This window comes from Equus caballus, chromosome 1 (assembly GCF_041296265.1).
Source record: "Equus caballus isolate H_3958 breed thoroughbred chromosome 1, TB-T2T, whole genome shotgun sequence".
Taxonomy (NCBI): Eukaryota; Metazoa; Chordata; class Mammalia; order Perissodactyla; family Equidae; genus Equus; species Equus caballus.
The window spans coordinates 159,166,495-159,183,456 of NC_091684.1; the positions used below are offsets into that span (position 1 = coordinate 159,166,495).

The following is a 16,962-nucleotide window of genomic DNA, read 5'->3' on the forward strand; positions in this document are numbered from 1 at the left end:
TGAATGTTTGGTAGAATTCACCAAACTGGGAAGTTGCCTAGTCCTGGACTTTTGTTTTGGGGCAGGCTTTTGATTACTGTTTTGATCATCTTACTGATGATTGGTCTATTCAGATTCTCTACTTCTCTTGATTCACTTTTGGAAGGTTGTATGGTTCTAAGAATTTATCCATTTCATCTAGAGTATCCAATTTGTTGGCGCATAGCTTTTCACAGTATTCTCTCATAATGTTTTGTATTTCTGAGGTGCCTGTTGTAAATTCTCCTCTTTCATTTCTGATTTCATTTATTTGAGGGTTCTTATTTTCTTGGTGAGTCTAGCTATAGGTTTGTCAATTTTGTTTATCATTTCAAAGAACCAGCTGTTAGTTTCATGGTTTTTTCCTGTTGTTTTTTAGTCTCTATTTCATTTATTTCTGCTCTAATTATTTCCTTCCTTCTACTGATTTTAGGCTTTGTTTGTTCTTCTTTTTCTAGTCCGTTTAGGTGTGCTGTTAGATTGTTTATCTAAGATTTTTCTTGTTTGTTGAGGTAGGCCTGTATTGCTGTAAACTTCCCTCTTAGAGCTGCTTTTCCTGTATCCCATAAATTTTGACGTGTCGTATTTTCATTTTCATTTGTCTCCAGGTATTTTTTTTATGTTTCCTTTGATTTCTTCATGGACCCAATTGTTGTTCAGTAGCATTTTGTTTAATCTCCACGTTTGCGGCTTTTCCAGTTTCCTTCCTGTAGATGATTTCTAGTTTCATACCATTGTGGTAAGAAAAGATGCTTGGTATTATTTCAGTCTTCCTAAATGTATTGAGACTTGTTTTATGCCTTAATATGTGACCTATCCTAGAGAATGTTCCATGTGCATTCAAAAACAATGTGTATTCTGTGGTTTTGTAATAGAATGTTCTGTATATATCTACTAAGTCCATCTGGTCTAATGTGTCATTTGAGGCCAGTGTTTCCTATTGATCTTCTGTTTGGATGATCTGTCCATGGATGTAGGTGGAGCGTTAAGTCCTCTACTATTATTATATTACTGTCTCTTTCTCCTTTTATGTATGTTTATTGCTTTATATATTTCAGTGCTCCTATGTTTGGTGCATAGATATTTCCAAATGTTGTATCCTTTGTTGGATTGTTCCCTTTATCATTGTGTAGTGCCCTTCTTTGTCTCTTGTTAAAGTTTTTGTTTTAAAGTCTATTTTGTCTGATATAAGTGCTGCTACCCCAGCTTTCTTTTCATTGCCATTCCCATGGAGTATCTTTTTCCATCCCTTGACTTTCAGTTTGTGAGTGTCTTAAGGTGTGATGTGTGTCTTTTGTACTTAGCATATATGTGGGCCTTGTTTTTTTATCCAATTAGCCACTCTGTATCATTTGATTGGAGCATGTAGTCCATTGACATTTAAAGTAGCTATTGATAAGTATGTATCACCATTTTGTTACTTTTTTTCTGAGTGTTTTAGTAGTTCTTCTCTGTTCCTTTCTTCTTCTCTTGCTCTCTTCCCTTGAGGTTTGATGTCTTTGTTTAATATTATGTTTGAGGTCCTTTCTCTTATTTTTTTGTGTATTTATTATAGGTTTCTGGTTTGTGATTACCATGAGGTTCATATATAATAATCTATGTATAGGAGCAATCTGTATTAACTTGATGGTCTTTTAAGTTTGACCTCTTGCTTAAAGCTGCCATGTTTTTTGTTTTTGATATCGTATTTAACCTCTTTTTTGTATGTCTTAACCTCTTATCATAGAAATAGATAATTTTAGTACTTGGTTCTTTTGACCTTCATATTAGCTTTGTAGGTGGTTAATCTACTACCTTTACTATATTTGCTTTTACCCATGACTTTCTTTCTTTCTTTTTTTTTTTTTTTGTTCATTTTCTTATTCCTGTTTGTGGTCTTTTCTTTTCCACTTAAATGCCTTTAACATTTCTTGTAAAACTGATTTATTGGTGATAAACTCCTTTAGTTTTTACTTGTCTGGAAAACTCTATCTGTCTTTCCATTCTGATGATAACCTTGCCAGGTAGAATGTTCTTGGCTGTAGGTTTTTTTCCTTTCAGCGCTTTAAATATATCGTGCCGCTCCCTTCTAGCCTGTAAAGCTTCCCCTTGGAAGTCAGCTGATAGCCCTCTGGGGTTTCCCTTGTATGTAACTTGTTGCCTTTCTCTTGCAGCTTTTAAGATTCTCTCTTTATCTTTAATTCTTAACATTTTAACTATAATGTGTTTTGCTGTGGTCCTCTTTGGGCTCATCTCCTTTGGTGCTCTTTGTGCTTCCTGTACCTCGATGTCTGTTTCCTTCCTTAGGTTAGGAAAGTTTTCAGCTATTATTTCTTCAGATAGGTTCTCTGCCCCTTTGTCTCTCTCTTCTCCTTCTGGGATACCTATAATACAGATGTTAGTACACTTGATGTTGTCCTGGAGGTCCCTCAGACTGTCTTCATTCTTTTTAATTCTTTTTTCCTTTTTCTGTTCAGCTTGGGTGATTTCCTCTAGTTTCATTCAGCTCACTGATCCATTCTTCTGTATCATCTACTTTGCTATTGATACTCTCTAGTGAACTTTTCATTTCTATTATTGTATTCTTCAGTTCTTATTGGTTCCCTTTATTTTTTATTCATTTTTTTTTTTTTTGAGGAAGATTAGCCCTGAGCTAACATCTGCTGCTACTCCTCCTCTTTTTGCTAAGGAAGACTGGCCCTGAGCTAACGTCTGTGCCCATCTTCCTCTACTTTATACGTGGGACACCTGCTACAGCGTGACTTGCCAAGTGGTGCCTTGTCCACACCTGGGATCTGAACTGGCAAACCCTGGGCTGCCGAAGTGGGACATGTGGACTTAACTGCTGCACCACCGGGCCAGCCCCTTATTGGTTCCTTTTATATTTTCCAGTTCTTTGTTGAAGTTTTCACTGTGTTCATCTGTTCTTCTCCCAAGATCAGTGAGCATCCATATGACTGGTAGTTTCTACTTTTTATTAGGTAGATTATTTATCTGTTTCGTCTAGTTCTTTTTCTGAGGATCTGTCCTGTTCCCTTATTTGGAACATATTGCTTTGTCTCCTCATTTTGCCTCTTTCTCTCTGCTGACATCTATGTATTAAGTAAATCCACTACATCTCTTGATCCTGAAGTGGCCTTATGCAAGAGGTGCCTTATGAGGCCTAGCAATGTGCTTCTCTCCCATCACCAGTTTCAAATGTCCAGGAGTGTCTCCTGTGTGAACTACATGTGTCCTTCTGTTGTGGTGGAGTTGCTCTTACAGCAGATGCATAGGAAGGCTAGGCTGTTCTCCTGGCTAGCTTGTTGTAAGGCTCAGCTGCATGTGGCTACTGCAGTCCCATCAGTCACTTTATTGGGCAGGGGCAGCCCCAGCACAGTTGTCTGCAATGTCTGATAGCACGTTCCTGCTGTAGTTTTTCTGTTAAGTGTGTAGGCCCCCAGCATGTCTGGTTGGTAGGCTCAGAGGCTCACAACTGCAGTAGACCTCTGGCCTGTGAGTCTGTTGTCAGCTATTTCAGGAGTGGGTGGGGCCAGCCCCAGGTGTGGTAGCACAAAATTGTTTCAGGCATTGGAAGGTGGGGCAGGGTCCCCTATGTGTCTGTTTGAGAAGCACAAGTCTGCTGCAGCTGAGAAACCCCATCATCTGCAGGTCCATACACCCTGTCAAAGCAGTCCTGCCCTGTGCATACACTCTGCCCACTGAAGGGGACCCACTTGCCCTGCTCTAGAAGCTCCACACACTCCGCTGATGCAGGCTTGCCCCTTGCACAAACTCTACCCTGCAGAGGCAGACCTACTGTCCTGCCCAGAAATCCCATACACATCCCACATATGGAGGCCCACAAGCTGCCTGAGGGCTTCCTGGTGGGTGGGGTCAGTCCCTAGGGTGGGCTGCCTGTCCCCACTGTGGTGGATTAAATTGGTACTCTAGTGGGTTGGGCAAAGCCCTGTGCTAACAGCCCAGGGGAAGAACTCCAATGGCATTTGCCAGTGTTTGTGTCAGATTATAATAATGGCTGCCACCATGTCTCAGTCTCTGAGGAGGTGGTCCCATCCACCTTTTGCCTCCCTGAGATGCATCTAGAGCCTATAAAGTGAGTCTCTTTTCACCAAAGGGCTGTGCATCTTTCCTTCTGGTGATTTTCTTTTGCTTTCCAAAATGGGTGGATTTGTGTATGGGCCCTTTAAGAACAGGCTTTTCTTTCTCTATGTTTGATAGCTTTTAATAGCCAGCAAGGCCAGATATTATGACACTCGTCTTGGTTGTGCTGAGTTCAAAAGCAGCTTATTGTGGTAGAGCTCTCCCACTCAGAATCCCCTTCCTCCAGGAAAAACTTCATACCTTAAGATTCCTCTTGGCATTGAAGCACTGTGGCTAGAATGTGGCTTTTTCCTCTCCAGAAGGGTGTTTCTGCCTCTTTCACCTCAGTCAGCACTGTCCCATGTTGTGAGGGTTCTTTTTATCCAGTTTCTGGTTCTTTCTTGGAGACAGGGGCGTGGTTATTGTTCCAAGGGTAGTTGTGAATTTGTTGTGTCTGTGGGAGGAGGTGAGTTCAGAGTCCTCCTATGCTGCCATCTTCCCAGCAATCTTGTCTTAGGTCTTAAATATCTAGTTTTCTTCCCATCATCAAACTGATCTCCATGACAAAAGAGAATTTTCTAAATTACTCTTCTTGGCTTAGAGCAGTTAATGCCCGACCTTGGGCCTGGGAGTGGATCAAGCCCATTGAGACAGTAGATATACAATTGAGGACGATCATTCCCCAGGAGAAATTTAGGTGCTGTAAGTAAGGGGACATGAGCACTGGATAGTTATTCAAGAAAATGCTTTATAAATATATTATCTCATTTAATTTTATAAATAGCTCTGCTGAGGAAACTCAGATTTGCTCAAGGTCCCATAATTATTAAGTAGCAGAAATCAGCTTTAATTCTAAGCCAATGCTTTTTTCCTTTCTATCAGTCTTGTGTCTTCTTGAAATAAAAATGATAGGTCCTACATAGTATATGGCATTAATGACCCTACCTTCTAAGATTTCAAAGTGATTTTCTATAGGTTTCTTCACTGAAACTTAATCATCACAAGATTCCAAAAGTTATGGTATGTAGCTTAAGCAGTGCTTAGAAGGAAATTTATAATGGTAAAAGCCTATATCAAGGAGCCAGAAAGACCTCCAATAAATAAACTAATCTTCCACCTTATGACACTAGAAAAAGAAGAGCAAATTAAACCTAAAGCAAGTAGAAGGAAGGAAATAATAAAGATTACAGTGGAAATTAATGAAATAGAGAATAGAAAAACAATGAGGAAAAGCCACAAAACCAAAAATTGGTTCTTTGAAAAACATGAACAAAATTGACAAACCTTTAGCTAGACAGACCAAGGAAAAAAGAAGACTCAAATTATCAAAATCAGAAATGAAAGAGGGGCCAGCCCAGTGGAATAGTGGTTTAAGTTTGCGTGCTCTGCTTCTGTGGCCCGGGATTTGTGGATTCGGATCCTGGGCAAGGAGCTATGCACCGCTTATCAAGCCATGCTGTGGCAGCGTCCCACATATGAAATAAAGGAAGATGGGCACAGATGTTAGCTCAGGGCCAATCTTCCTCAACAAAAAGAGGAGGATTGGCAGCAGATGTTAGCTCAGGGCTAATCTTCCTCAAGAAAACAAACAAACGAGCAAACAAAAGCAAAAAGGAATGAAAGAAGGAACATTTCTACTGACCTTACAGAAATAGAAGGAATTAGAATACTACATGGCAGCAAATTAAATAACTTACATGAAATGGGCAAACTCCTAGAAAGATGTAAACTACTGACACTGACTCATGAAGAAAGAAAATCTAAATAGATTTATGATAGGTAAAGAGATTGAATTAATAATAATGAAAAACCCCTACCCACAGTGGAAAGCCCAGGCCCAGATGACTTCACTGGTGAATTCTACCAAATGTTGAAAGAATAATTAATACCAATTTTTCACCAGCTCTTCCACAAAAGTAGAAAGGGAGGGAGTATTTCTCAATTCATTGTAGGAGGCCAGTATTACTCTGATACCAAAACCAGGCAAAGACATTAGAAGAAAAGAAAACTGTAAACTAATGTCTCTTAGGAACATAGATGCAAAACTCCTCAGTAAAATACTAGCAAACAGAATCCAGTAACATAGAAAGCATTATTCACCATGACTTAGTGGGATTTATCCCTGGAATTCCAGGTTGGTTCAAAACACGAAGACCAATTCATATAATATATCAAATCAATAGAAGAAAGGACAAAAACCACATGATTATGTTAATAGACATAGAAGACCCATTGAACAAAATCCACTACCCCTTCATAATAAAAATACTCAACAAACTAAGAATAGAAAAGAACTTCCTCACCGTGATAAGGGGCTTCTATTTAAAAAAACTCCACAGCTAATATGGTAAAAGACTGAACTCTTTTCCCTGATGATAAGTAACAAGACAAGGATTTGTGCTCTTGCCACTTCTATTGAAGTAAAAAAAATGAAATAAAATGCATTCAGATTGGAAAGAAGGAAAACTATCTCTATTTGCAGATAACATTATCTTATATATAGAAAATCCTAGGGAATCCACTAAAAAATTGTTAGAACTAAGTTCAACAAGATAGCAGGATACAAGATCAGTATACAAAAATCACTTGTATTACTAGACATTAGCAGTGAACAATCCAAAAATGAAATTAAGAGAATAATTCCATTTACAATAGCATCAAAAAGAATAAAATACTTAGGAATAAGTTTAACCAAAGAAGTGCAGAACTTATACTCTGAAAATTATAAAACTGTTGAAAAAATAAGAAGACCTAAATACGTGGTCCCATGTTTATAGATTGGAAGACTTAATATTGTTAAGATAGTTGTATTCCTGAAATTGATCTACAGATTAAATACAATCCCCATCAAAATCCTAGCTGGCTTTTTTGTAGAAATAGACAGGCTGATGAGAAATTAATATGGAATTGCAAGGGACCCCAAATAGCCAAAACAATCTTGAAAAAGAACAAAGTTGAAGCACTCATACTTTCTAATTTCAAAGCTTAACTACAAGGCACCAGTAATCAAGCCATTGTGGTACCGGCGTAAGATAGAAATATAGATCCATGGAATAGACTTGAAAGTCCAGAAATTAACTGTCACATTATGGTCAATTGATTTTTGACAAGAGTACTGAGACAGTTAATGTGGAAAGAAGTCTTTTCAACAAACGGTGCTGGGACAACTGGATTGGATAAAGTAAAATAATAGAAAATGCATATATTGGTCTCTGCCCTAGTTCCTGGCACAGAGCTTCTAAAATCCTTGTAATTTCCTAAGTGATGAGAGCACTAGGAGCATCTTTTGTTTCTAATATTTGGTCTTAAAGAAAACTTGGTCAGGTTGCTGACACAGCTCTTAAATCCCCTGGAATTTCCTGGGTGATAGGAATGTCTTTTGTTCTAGTGAAGCAACTCTTGATGGGTTCCTGAATAGCTTCAGGATTGGGGCAGGTCACCAAAAAGACCAAGCCATGATTAGAAATTTGGAACTTTCGGCCCCACCCCTTATTCTCCGATAAGTGTACAGGGGCTGGAGATTGAGATAATGATCAGTCATGCCTACATGATGAAGCCTCCATAAAAACTGTCAAAGTACCAGATTGGGAGAGCTTCTAAGTTGGTAAATACATGGAGGAGCTGGGAGGGTGGTGCACTGAGAGAGAGTGTGGAAGCTTTGTGCCCCTTCCCACATACCTTGCCCTGTGTATCTCTAAATCTGGCTGGTCATCTGTATCCTTTATTATATCCTTTGTAGTAAACTGGTAAATGTAAGTAAGTGTCTCCCTGAATTCTGTGAGCCATTTTAGCAAATTATCGAACCCAGGGAGAGGGTAATGGGAACCCCAGTTTATAGCTGGTTGGTCAGAAGCACAGGTAACAATCTGGGACTTAAATTTGGCATCTGAAGTAGGGTCAGTCTTGTGGGACTGAGCCCTTAACTTGTGGGGATCTGATTGATGCTAACTCTAGGTAGATAGTGTCAGAATTGAATTGAATTATAGAATACCTGGCTGGTGTCTAGGACTTTCCACACATCTGATGTCAGAAGTGTTGTGAGTGTGGTAGTAGTGTGAGAGTAAAGGAGAAACACAGAACTGTGTCCTTTCAACACAGTTATAAACAGGTGAAAGAATGAAGTTGGACCCTCACTTCACACCGTATATGAAAATTTACTCAAAATGCACCAGAGACCTAAATGTATAAAACTCTTAGAAGAATACACAGCTGTAAGTCTTTGTGACCTTGGATTTGGCAGTGGTTTCTTAGATATAACAGCAAAACCCATAAAGCAACAAAATAAAAAATATATGAATTGGACTTCATTGGATTTAAAAATTTTGTGCTTCAAAGACCACCATCAAGAAAGTGAACAGACAGCCCACAAAATCGGAGAAAATATTTACAAATCATACATCTGATAAGGAACTTTATCTAGCCTATATAAAGAACTCTTATAATTCAATAATAAAGAGACAAATAACCCAATTGAAAAATCAGTGAAGCATCTGAATAGACTGAATTTCTCCAAAGAAGATACACATGAAAAGATGCTCAACATCATTAGTCGTTACAGAAATGTAATTAAAATTAAAAATTCTAAAAATAAAAAGTTATAATGAGATACCACTTTACTCCTTCTAGCATGGCTACAATCAAAAAGATATAGATAATAACAAGAGTTGGTGAGAATGTGGAGAAATTGGAACCCTCGTATTTTGCTGGTAGGAATGTAAAATTGTGCAGCTCCTTTGGAAAATAGTCCAGCAGTTCCTATGGACTGCTTAAGGTTAAACATGGAGTTACCGTATGACCCAGCAATTCTACTTCCAGTTATATACCCAAGAGAAATAAAAACACATGTCCACAGAAAAACTTACACATGAATGTTCATAGTAGTAGTATTCATAATAACCAAAAAGTAGAAACAATCCAAATGGACAATCAACTGATGAAGGTCTAAACAAAATGTGGTATATGTATACAATGGAATATTATTGAGAATGAAAAGAAATGAAGTACTGATAACATGTTACAGCATGGATGAACTTTGAACACATTATGCTAAGTAAAAGAAGCCAGTCACAAAAGAACACTTATTCCGTCTTATGATTCTGTTTATATGAAATGTCCAAAGTAGGGAAATCAATAGAGATAGAAAGTTGATTAGTGGTCTCATAGGGCTGGGAGAGTTGGGCTAGGGGAGCACAGGAAGTGACTACAATGGGTTTTTTGGTGTAGGTCGGGTAGGGCTCTAATACTGATTGTGGTGGTAGTGGTTACACAACTTTGTGAATATACTAAAAACTGAATTTTACACTTTAAATGGGTGAATTTTGTTGTATGTTAATAATGTTTTCATAAGCTGTTATAAGAAACTTATCTGTTCATTTAGTATGAACTCTATGCAGAGTTGGGTACTAGAGTTCCTGCCCTTGAAATGCTTACACTTTAGGGGTAAGACAAGCAAACACAGACAGTGTACCCTAAAGATGCTTTCGTTAAGTTTGTGTATCTGTTATATTCTGGTGCCTTTATTTAGAATTTTGAGAACCTATGGAAGCTAATCAGGTGGGAATAAAATGAGGGTTGACTTCAGTTTGATACTACTTTTACACAAGATAGTCCTGCTCTAGAGTATCATTGAGATTATTTAGATGTTTTTGTACTGGGACTTCCTAAAAGTTTGTAAAGTGGTTTACCGAGGGACTTTGAGTTGTTTGTGTCGTAGTTCTAGACCTCTCCTCTAATCTCATTGTGCATGAAACTGAGGAACTATTCTTGCGAATGGAGAGTTGTGATCAGACGTAGTAGTGCATAGGGTAAGACTTTGTTTTTTGTTTGCTTACCAACTAGATATGACCTCGTAGACTGCCTAATTTACATAAAGATTGCAATAGTTCTGGAATCTGGATTCTACTTAAGATTTCTGTCTGAATGACAGTTTATTAGGTCTCACTTCATATATTCTGTGCTCGGTGATCTGGTTATCTGTCTTTCCTTTTCTCCACAGGAGTTACTATTTTGAATTATTAATATTCTCTTTAAGCATAACCCACCCTGCTCCCCTCATTTTTAGAGGTTATTTTGCTTAATTCTTCATGGAAGATATGGAAGTTGTTAGGTATAAAACTCCCTGGGCTACACATTTCCTTCTCAGTCATCTTCACAGGTTCCTTTTTCTTTCGCTGACGTTGACCCAGTTCTCTCAAACTACCCGTCTTCTCGGGCAATCAGCTCTAACCTCCATTGACAATATACAGATCTGTTACCTTCTATATTTGACCTTTCTGTTAAACTCTGCACCTAAATTTCTAACACAACTTGCATGTCCTGTAAATCAATCAGTGCACAGTCCTCAAACTAGAAATCAGTATCCTCTCTCATACGCTATAACTTTTGTCTTCATTTATATTAATGCAGTTTATCTTGTCAACTTAGCTTGAGCTAAAAGTCTTCTGCTTTCTCCCTCTCTCTTCTCCTTAATCTGTCTATTCTGTCCCTTAAAACTGAATTTGAAATCCTTCCTCTTCTTTAAATTCTCACTCCCAGTGTTTTAATTTGAACTTTCCTCATCTTTTACCTGGACACTTGTATTAACCTCCACATTGATCTCCCTGCCTCTCATCTCTTCCACAAATCAGCCTCTAATGGTGAACAGCATTACCTTTCCAAAACACAGGCCAAATCGTGTAGCTCTCATGCTTGAAAACCTTTGCACTATGTCCCCCCTGCCCTCTGCTGCCCATTATCTAATGATGAGTCAATCTGAATTCCTTTGTGCGGCATACAAGACTTCAGCATCCTTTTCTTGTCTCAGCATGCTCCCCACTTCAGCCCATGTTTTAGCCCTTATCCAGCCCTTCTAGCCTATTAACTCTTTTAGTCATCTTTCATATATGCTTGGATCCTTCTCACTTCGTGAGTGCCCTTCTCTCTGAATCTTCTTCTCATCCTATACATTTAAAAATCTAGTGATTTAACTCTCATGAAAAGCCTCATAAACAAAATTTTCAAATCTTCTGTGTATCTGTAACAATTTGTCTATACCGTAGAGCTCATCATACTAGATTAAGGTTTTATGTTCACGTATCTGGACTGTGAACTCCTTGAGGGCATGGATCTTACTTAATTTATCTTGTATTCTTACTCCAACTTTAGTGCTCGACACATAGTAGGCCTTCTTGCCTGTGTTTTGTCACACACAGTCTTTATTTCCCTTTTAGTTTTAATATCTATTGACAAGGTATTACTTGACTTTAAAATCTGTTTCAATTATTTCTGGCATAAAGGCTAAGAACAAAGACTCTAGAATCAAACTGCTTCATCATTTTCCGGCTGTGGGGTCTTGGACAAAATACTAAGCCTCCGTTTACACATCTGAAAAATAGGGAAAGTAATATTTATGTTATGAAGTTGTGAGGATTAAATTCATTTAAAGCACTTGATAGAGTGCCTGGCACAATATGCTTATATATTATGCATGTGTTATTAGCTATTACGATCTCTATTAATTTGTTCATTCGCAAATATAGATTGAACGTTTTACTATTTGCTAGGTACTTGGTAGGTACCAGAACAGGATAGATATGGTCCCTGTACTCATGGAATAATACCTCAGTTTGTACTAGTTGTTACAAAAGTTGTTTTAACAGTTACTCTAAGTGGTGGTGAAGAGTTACTCTTCTAATTTAATTGTAGTTTCTCCATACTTCCAAAATTTTTTACGTGTTTATTGACCTAACTTTATTAAATAGTTTCATTAATTGCATAATCTGAAATATAAGACCAGTAGTGCACTATGCCATAAAGTATGAGATAAGAGCTCATTAAGCTCTTACCTAAAACAATGAAGATGTATTGGTGAATCCTAGAAAATTTGCTCCTGACTTTGTGTTTTGGTTATCTGATAAAAGGTCTACAGTTTATTTGATTTCTATCTTTTTTCTTTTTAAAAGTAGGGTGGTTTTAGTATCAAGAGATAAGTAGTATTTGGTGTAATTTATCATAAAGATATTTTTAAAAGAGCATTCCAAGAGAACTTAAATCTGGTCTGGCCTTTTGTTTTTAGATGGTTGAAATGTCTTTGTAATAGAGATACTGCATTTAAATTGTTACATGATAGGAAAGTGACATCTTAAAGAATGGATAATAAGAGGAAAATTCTTTTTTTTTTTTTTGCTGAGGAAGATTCGCCCTGAGCTAACATCTGCTGCCAGTCTTCCTCTTTTTTGTATGCGAGCCACCACCACAGTATGGCCACTGACAGATGAGTGGTGTAGGTCTGCACCCGGGAACTGAACCTGGGTCGCCAAAGCGGAGTGTGCCAAACTTAACCACTAGGCCACTGGGGCTGTCCCAGAAAGTACTCTTTTAGATGATTTTTTTATTGTTTCTATGAAGCTGAGGAAAATATTTTAAGTTGCTGATTGACCATCATTTTATCCTTTCATTCTTACTACAATTTACTAGATGACACAGTTTTGGAAACATACATAAAATACATATAAAGTGATGACCATGCATTGTGCACGTTATGAATTATTATTCCCATTGCACCTATTCTTGCTAGTTACAACCCTTTTCAACAAAAGCACAGAGAAGGAGAGAACAATGTGATAACCGAGATGCAAAAGAGAAGTGTGGAATTATTAACTAAAATAAATCTGGATTGTATTTATATTTTGTCAGTCAGTGGACAAATTCTTTTTTAATGTTGAGATATATTTCTCATCACTCTACCAAATTTTGCCCTTCTAGCTCTTGGTCTGTGACTTCGTCACTTTATAGGCAAGCTTTGTCAAAGATTGCCCTCATTATCTCATGTTCCGTTTACTCTTTAACCCATTATAGACTGGCTTCCACCCCTTCCACTCACTAGTGACTTTCTAATTTTTGTATTAATGAGCATGTCTCAGCCTTTCTGTAGCATTTGTCATTAGCCACTTCCACCTTAAAATGCTCTTCTCCTTTGGTTTCTGTGATACCCCTTTCTCATAATTTTCTCCTACCTCTTAGGCCATTACTCTGTTTCCTTCATGGGTTCTTTTACTTTTGCTCTTGCTTTAAATGTTGGATTTTCTAGAATTCCGTTCTTAGGTTTCTTTTCTTCTCATTCTCTATTCTTTCAGCTTGGTAATCTTCCATCTGTGTGTGTCGTCGTATCTACCTCCCATGAACTAATGGTTCCCCAATGTATTTCTGGAGCTCAGCTTTTTGTCTCAGCGTCAGGCTTGAAATTATAGTTGTCTACTGAATTCAACTGTGTCCTCAAACTCACCATTCTAATATCCCTTAAAATCTATGCAACCTACTCTATTCTCTTCTTTTGGTACAGCTTTTCATTTAATTGTACCAATTTCTCATCAAAAATTATGTCTTTAGTATCTCTCAGATTTATCCTCTTTTTTCTCTCTTTATTATAATACTTAAGATTCAAACCCTTATTCTCTCTTGATATTGTAACTGTCCCCAGAGTGGCCTTTCTGCCTCCAAAATTGACCTCTATGTTATCTATCCTCCCCATTGCCACCATAGTGACATTCTAAAATGCAATGTTTTAAATATGTTTTTCCTTATCTTAAAATCTTTTAGATGCTTCTCATTACCCTAGTTTTCAAATATCCATCCGTGGCCCGTCTGCTTTTGGATCACTTAGAGAACTTTTGAAAAGCTCGTGTCCTTTATCTTCCCCTACAGATTCTGAATCAGTATAGAGTGCAGGAACCTTCAAAAAGTTTCCCAGAGGATTTTGATAAGCAGCCAGGATTAGAAAACATTGATCTAAACATGTTCTTCAGATTCCTTATCATGGAGTCCAAGACCTTTCAGGATCTAGTGCCTGCCTGCTTCTCCAGCACCATCTCATTCTGTCCTCCCTCTCTTCATTCACCATACTCCAGCCAGATGCTCTCTTCTGGCTCTGGAACCTATCAGGCTTGATCCTCTTTTAGGACCTTTGTTTGCTTTTGTTAAATCAGGGGAAGGACTCTAGATTTCTACCTGCTCCACCTCTGCTTCCCTCTGCACCCTAGCCTGCACCTCCTAGGATTTCACCTGTGGAACTCGGATTGAAAACCACTGAGTTAATCCAAATCAGTGAGGCCCAGAAAGATTAAGTGACTCACCAAAGTCATGTAACGGTGAATGCAAACCATACCTAAAATTTCAGGGTTTATATTCTTAACATAGTTCTTATTTATTGCTTTTCTGTGCTTTCATATGTATAATGTCTAGGCAGGTCGATCTGAAATGACCTCTTAATTCTTTCTTTCCTAAATAAATTATCATTCATTTGTTTATTTATTCATTCAATAAAGGAGCAGTGTAGGATCTGGGGGAGGTGGGTAGGAAATTTGAATACTACAAATTTCCTATTCTTAAGGTTCTTAAGATAGGTCCTTTATATTCAATCATAAAATACTATATAGAAAAACGAATTATTAATTTTTTAGAAGAGAAACCATGGTATAACCTTTTCCACTGTTTTCTTTCTTTGTTTTATCCAGGGAAAGACCATGTTTGTAGATTTATTGGCTGTGGGAGGAATGATCGATTCAACTATGTGGTCATGCAATTGCAGGTAGGTTACTATGAAAAGGTATCTTAAAATCTCTCAGTTTTGATCAAGTACCTAACTACAGTGGATATGAATAAAAATAACATTCTTGGTATCATCTCAGAAGGTTTTCACTATGCAGATGGAACTTTATTTAAACAGATTTGATACTGATTTTTCCAAAGATGAAACGGTTGTCCTTGTCAGCTGTTTTAGTTGATCCTTCATTAATTGTCATCACTGCAAAACTTTTAATCTGCACAAGGGATTGTTGGATATGAGTCTTGCCATGTCCCTTCCCCTTCCGCCCTTCATTACCTTAAGGACTCTAGTTTTCCATTATGCACTTGAGTACCAACTTGACAGCAAGAAAACATAAGCATTAATTGAGATAGAGGAGAAATGCCCTTCCTCTTTCTCTTTTCATCATTAACATAGCTCTGTTCCCCATCCTTTAGATGGGGAGTGGGCTTGGGGTGGGGCAGCAGGGGAAAGAAATTCAGGAAGACAATATTGGAGTAATGACTGCAGCAGGGAGAGGAGGGTCACCGTTCCATTCCTGCTACACCACCTCTGCCCCTGAGCGCACACACAGAGCTCTGAACCGTGGTTAGCCGCAGAGTGTGAGAGCCATGGTTCACCTTGCTGCCTAACTTGGAGTTCTCAGAGTTTCCTTTCTTCTTTAGCAAAATTTGTTTGGGGCATTTGGTTCTTTTGTTTCCTTTCAACTTAACTACATAGTAGTGATTTCAGAGACATTGATGATAGCCTAAGTGCTTCCTCTTCTCATTGCAAGGCTTTTCTTGTTTCCCTCGGCTATCCTTCAGCATTTGATTTGGATCTGAAGATATTAATCTCTCTGTAGACTAGAGCCTTGAGTCTTTGAGTTGTGTGATTCAGTATCTCTTCAGCCAGCATAGTTTTATTTCTTGAAACAACTCTCCCTGTACTTTTTAATGTCATTAATATGGACCCTGCTTTCTCTCACTTTGGCCAATAATAAAAGTTTTTGTCTGATATTTTATAGTTTTCTTCTAGATTTATCGTACATCTTATTTGATGCTCACCGTATCCCCATGAAGAGGATGGGATAGATTTTATCTTCATTTTACAGATAAAGAAGCTGAATCTCAAGGACGTTTGTGGTTTGCCTGGGACTGACTAACTCGATAGGTCTCAGGGCTTAGTGGAAGCCTGAGGCCAGTATTCTTGGCACAATTAAAGAAAACTTTTCAGTTTTGTCTTTAGGTTACTATTGACTGGAGAGTATGGACAGGAGCTTCTTTAGTCTGCAGAATCTCTCTCAGTCTTAGCACATACTGTAGTCGTTTTTATTTTATTTGTACTCACCTAAATCTCACTTTCTGGAAATGGGGAGGCTCTTACTGTGGGAAAACTAAGGAAACCGGTGTGTATCAAATAAGATGGCCTTTGGCAAGCTAGTATGGCCTCATCCAAGAACCTTTCCATTTGACTTGCATGCTGTATTTTTTCCTGTCATAAGAAAATTAGCCCAACATTACCCACCCCCATCCCTACAGTTTTGGTTGACGTGATTTGGAACAAGGCTAAAGCTAGTATAACTGCCAGGGGGTACTCTCTCTTATTTGACATACTAAAGATAACTACTAGATTTACCTCATATATTTTGATAAAGTTTACATGCTCAGACCCAACTTCTCACTAACATCCCTAATTTCTTCTAAAAGCCCTAAATTCATTATTCTTAACTTTACTCTTTTCCTTCTGGTGATTCAATTATATAATATCTGCCTTAAACATTTTAAGGAATAATCCTGTCTCTGTTGTAGAAATTCTAGCTATTTACCATTAAAATGGGTCTTAAAATCCTACAGGGTTCAAGCAGTTGTACATATTTGTTTTCTCGTTTCTACCGGTAAGACCTTGGTGAGGTCTCATTTAAGATCCTGTCACCATTGAGGCTTTTGCATGAGTGTCCTTAGTATAGCCAAGGGGTGATATTTTGTGATAAGGGTATCACCTTAGGGGCAAAAAAAATTTTAATCCTGTATGCAGTACAGGTGTAGATCTAGATTGCCTGACATAAGAGCTGCCATACTTTTTTAAGCTTTGTAGTATTATGGAAAAAATTAAACATACACAAAAGTAGAAGAGTATAATGCACACCCATGTACTTACTCATCTCTGGTCTTCAATAATTATCAGTATATGACCAATCCTGTTCCAGGTGTATTCTCCCTCTCCCCTCTCTCCCCAGATTATTTCAAATCAAATCCAAGGCATATTTTATCTGTAAATATGTCAGTCATTTCTAAGAGTCAAGGATTTTTTTTCCCTCTCAAGCACAAGACACAATAATT

General features: G+C 37.9%; 1 protein-coding gene across 12 annotated transcripts in view; it reads left to right on the plus strand.

Moving 5' to 3' along the window:
- The window catches only part of TTBK2 (tau tubulin kinase 2), a 142,513-nt gene that overhangs the window by 54,846 nt on the left and 70,705 nt on the right, over nucleotides 1-16,962 (plus strand). For all 12 annotated transcript variants that reach the window (XM_023619152.2, XM_070238425.1, XM_070238459.1 and 9 more), the window contains one exon: nucleotides 14,571-14,644. In XM_023619152.2, coding sequence (XP_023474920.1) covers nucleotides 14,633-14,644 — 12 coding nt within the window. In that variant the 5' untranslated portion in view covers nucleotides 14,571-14,632. The remainder of the gene's footprint in view (nucleotides 1-14,570; nucleotides 14,645-16,962) is intronic.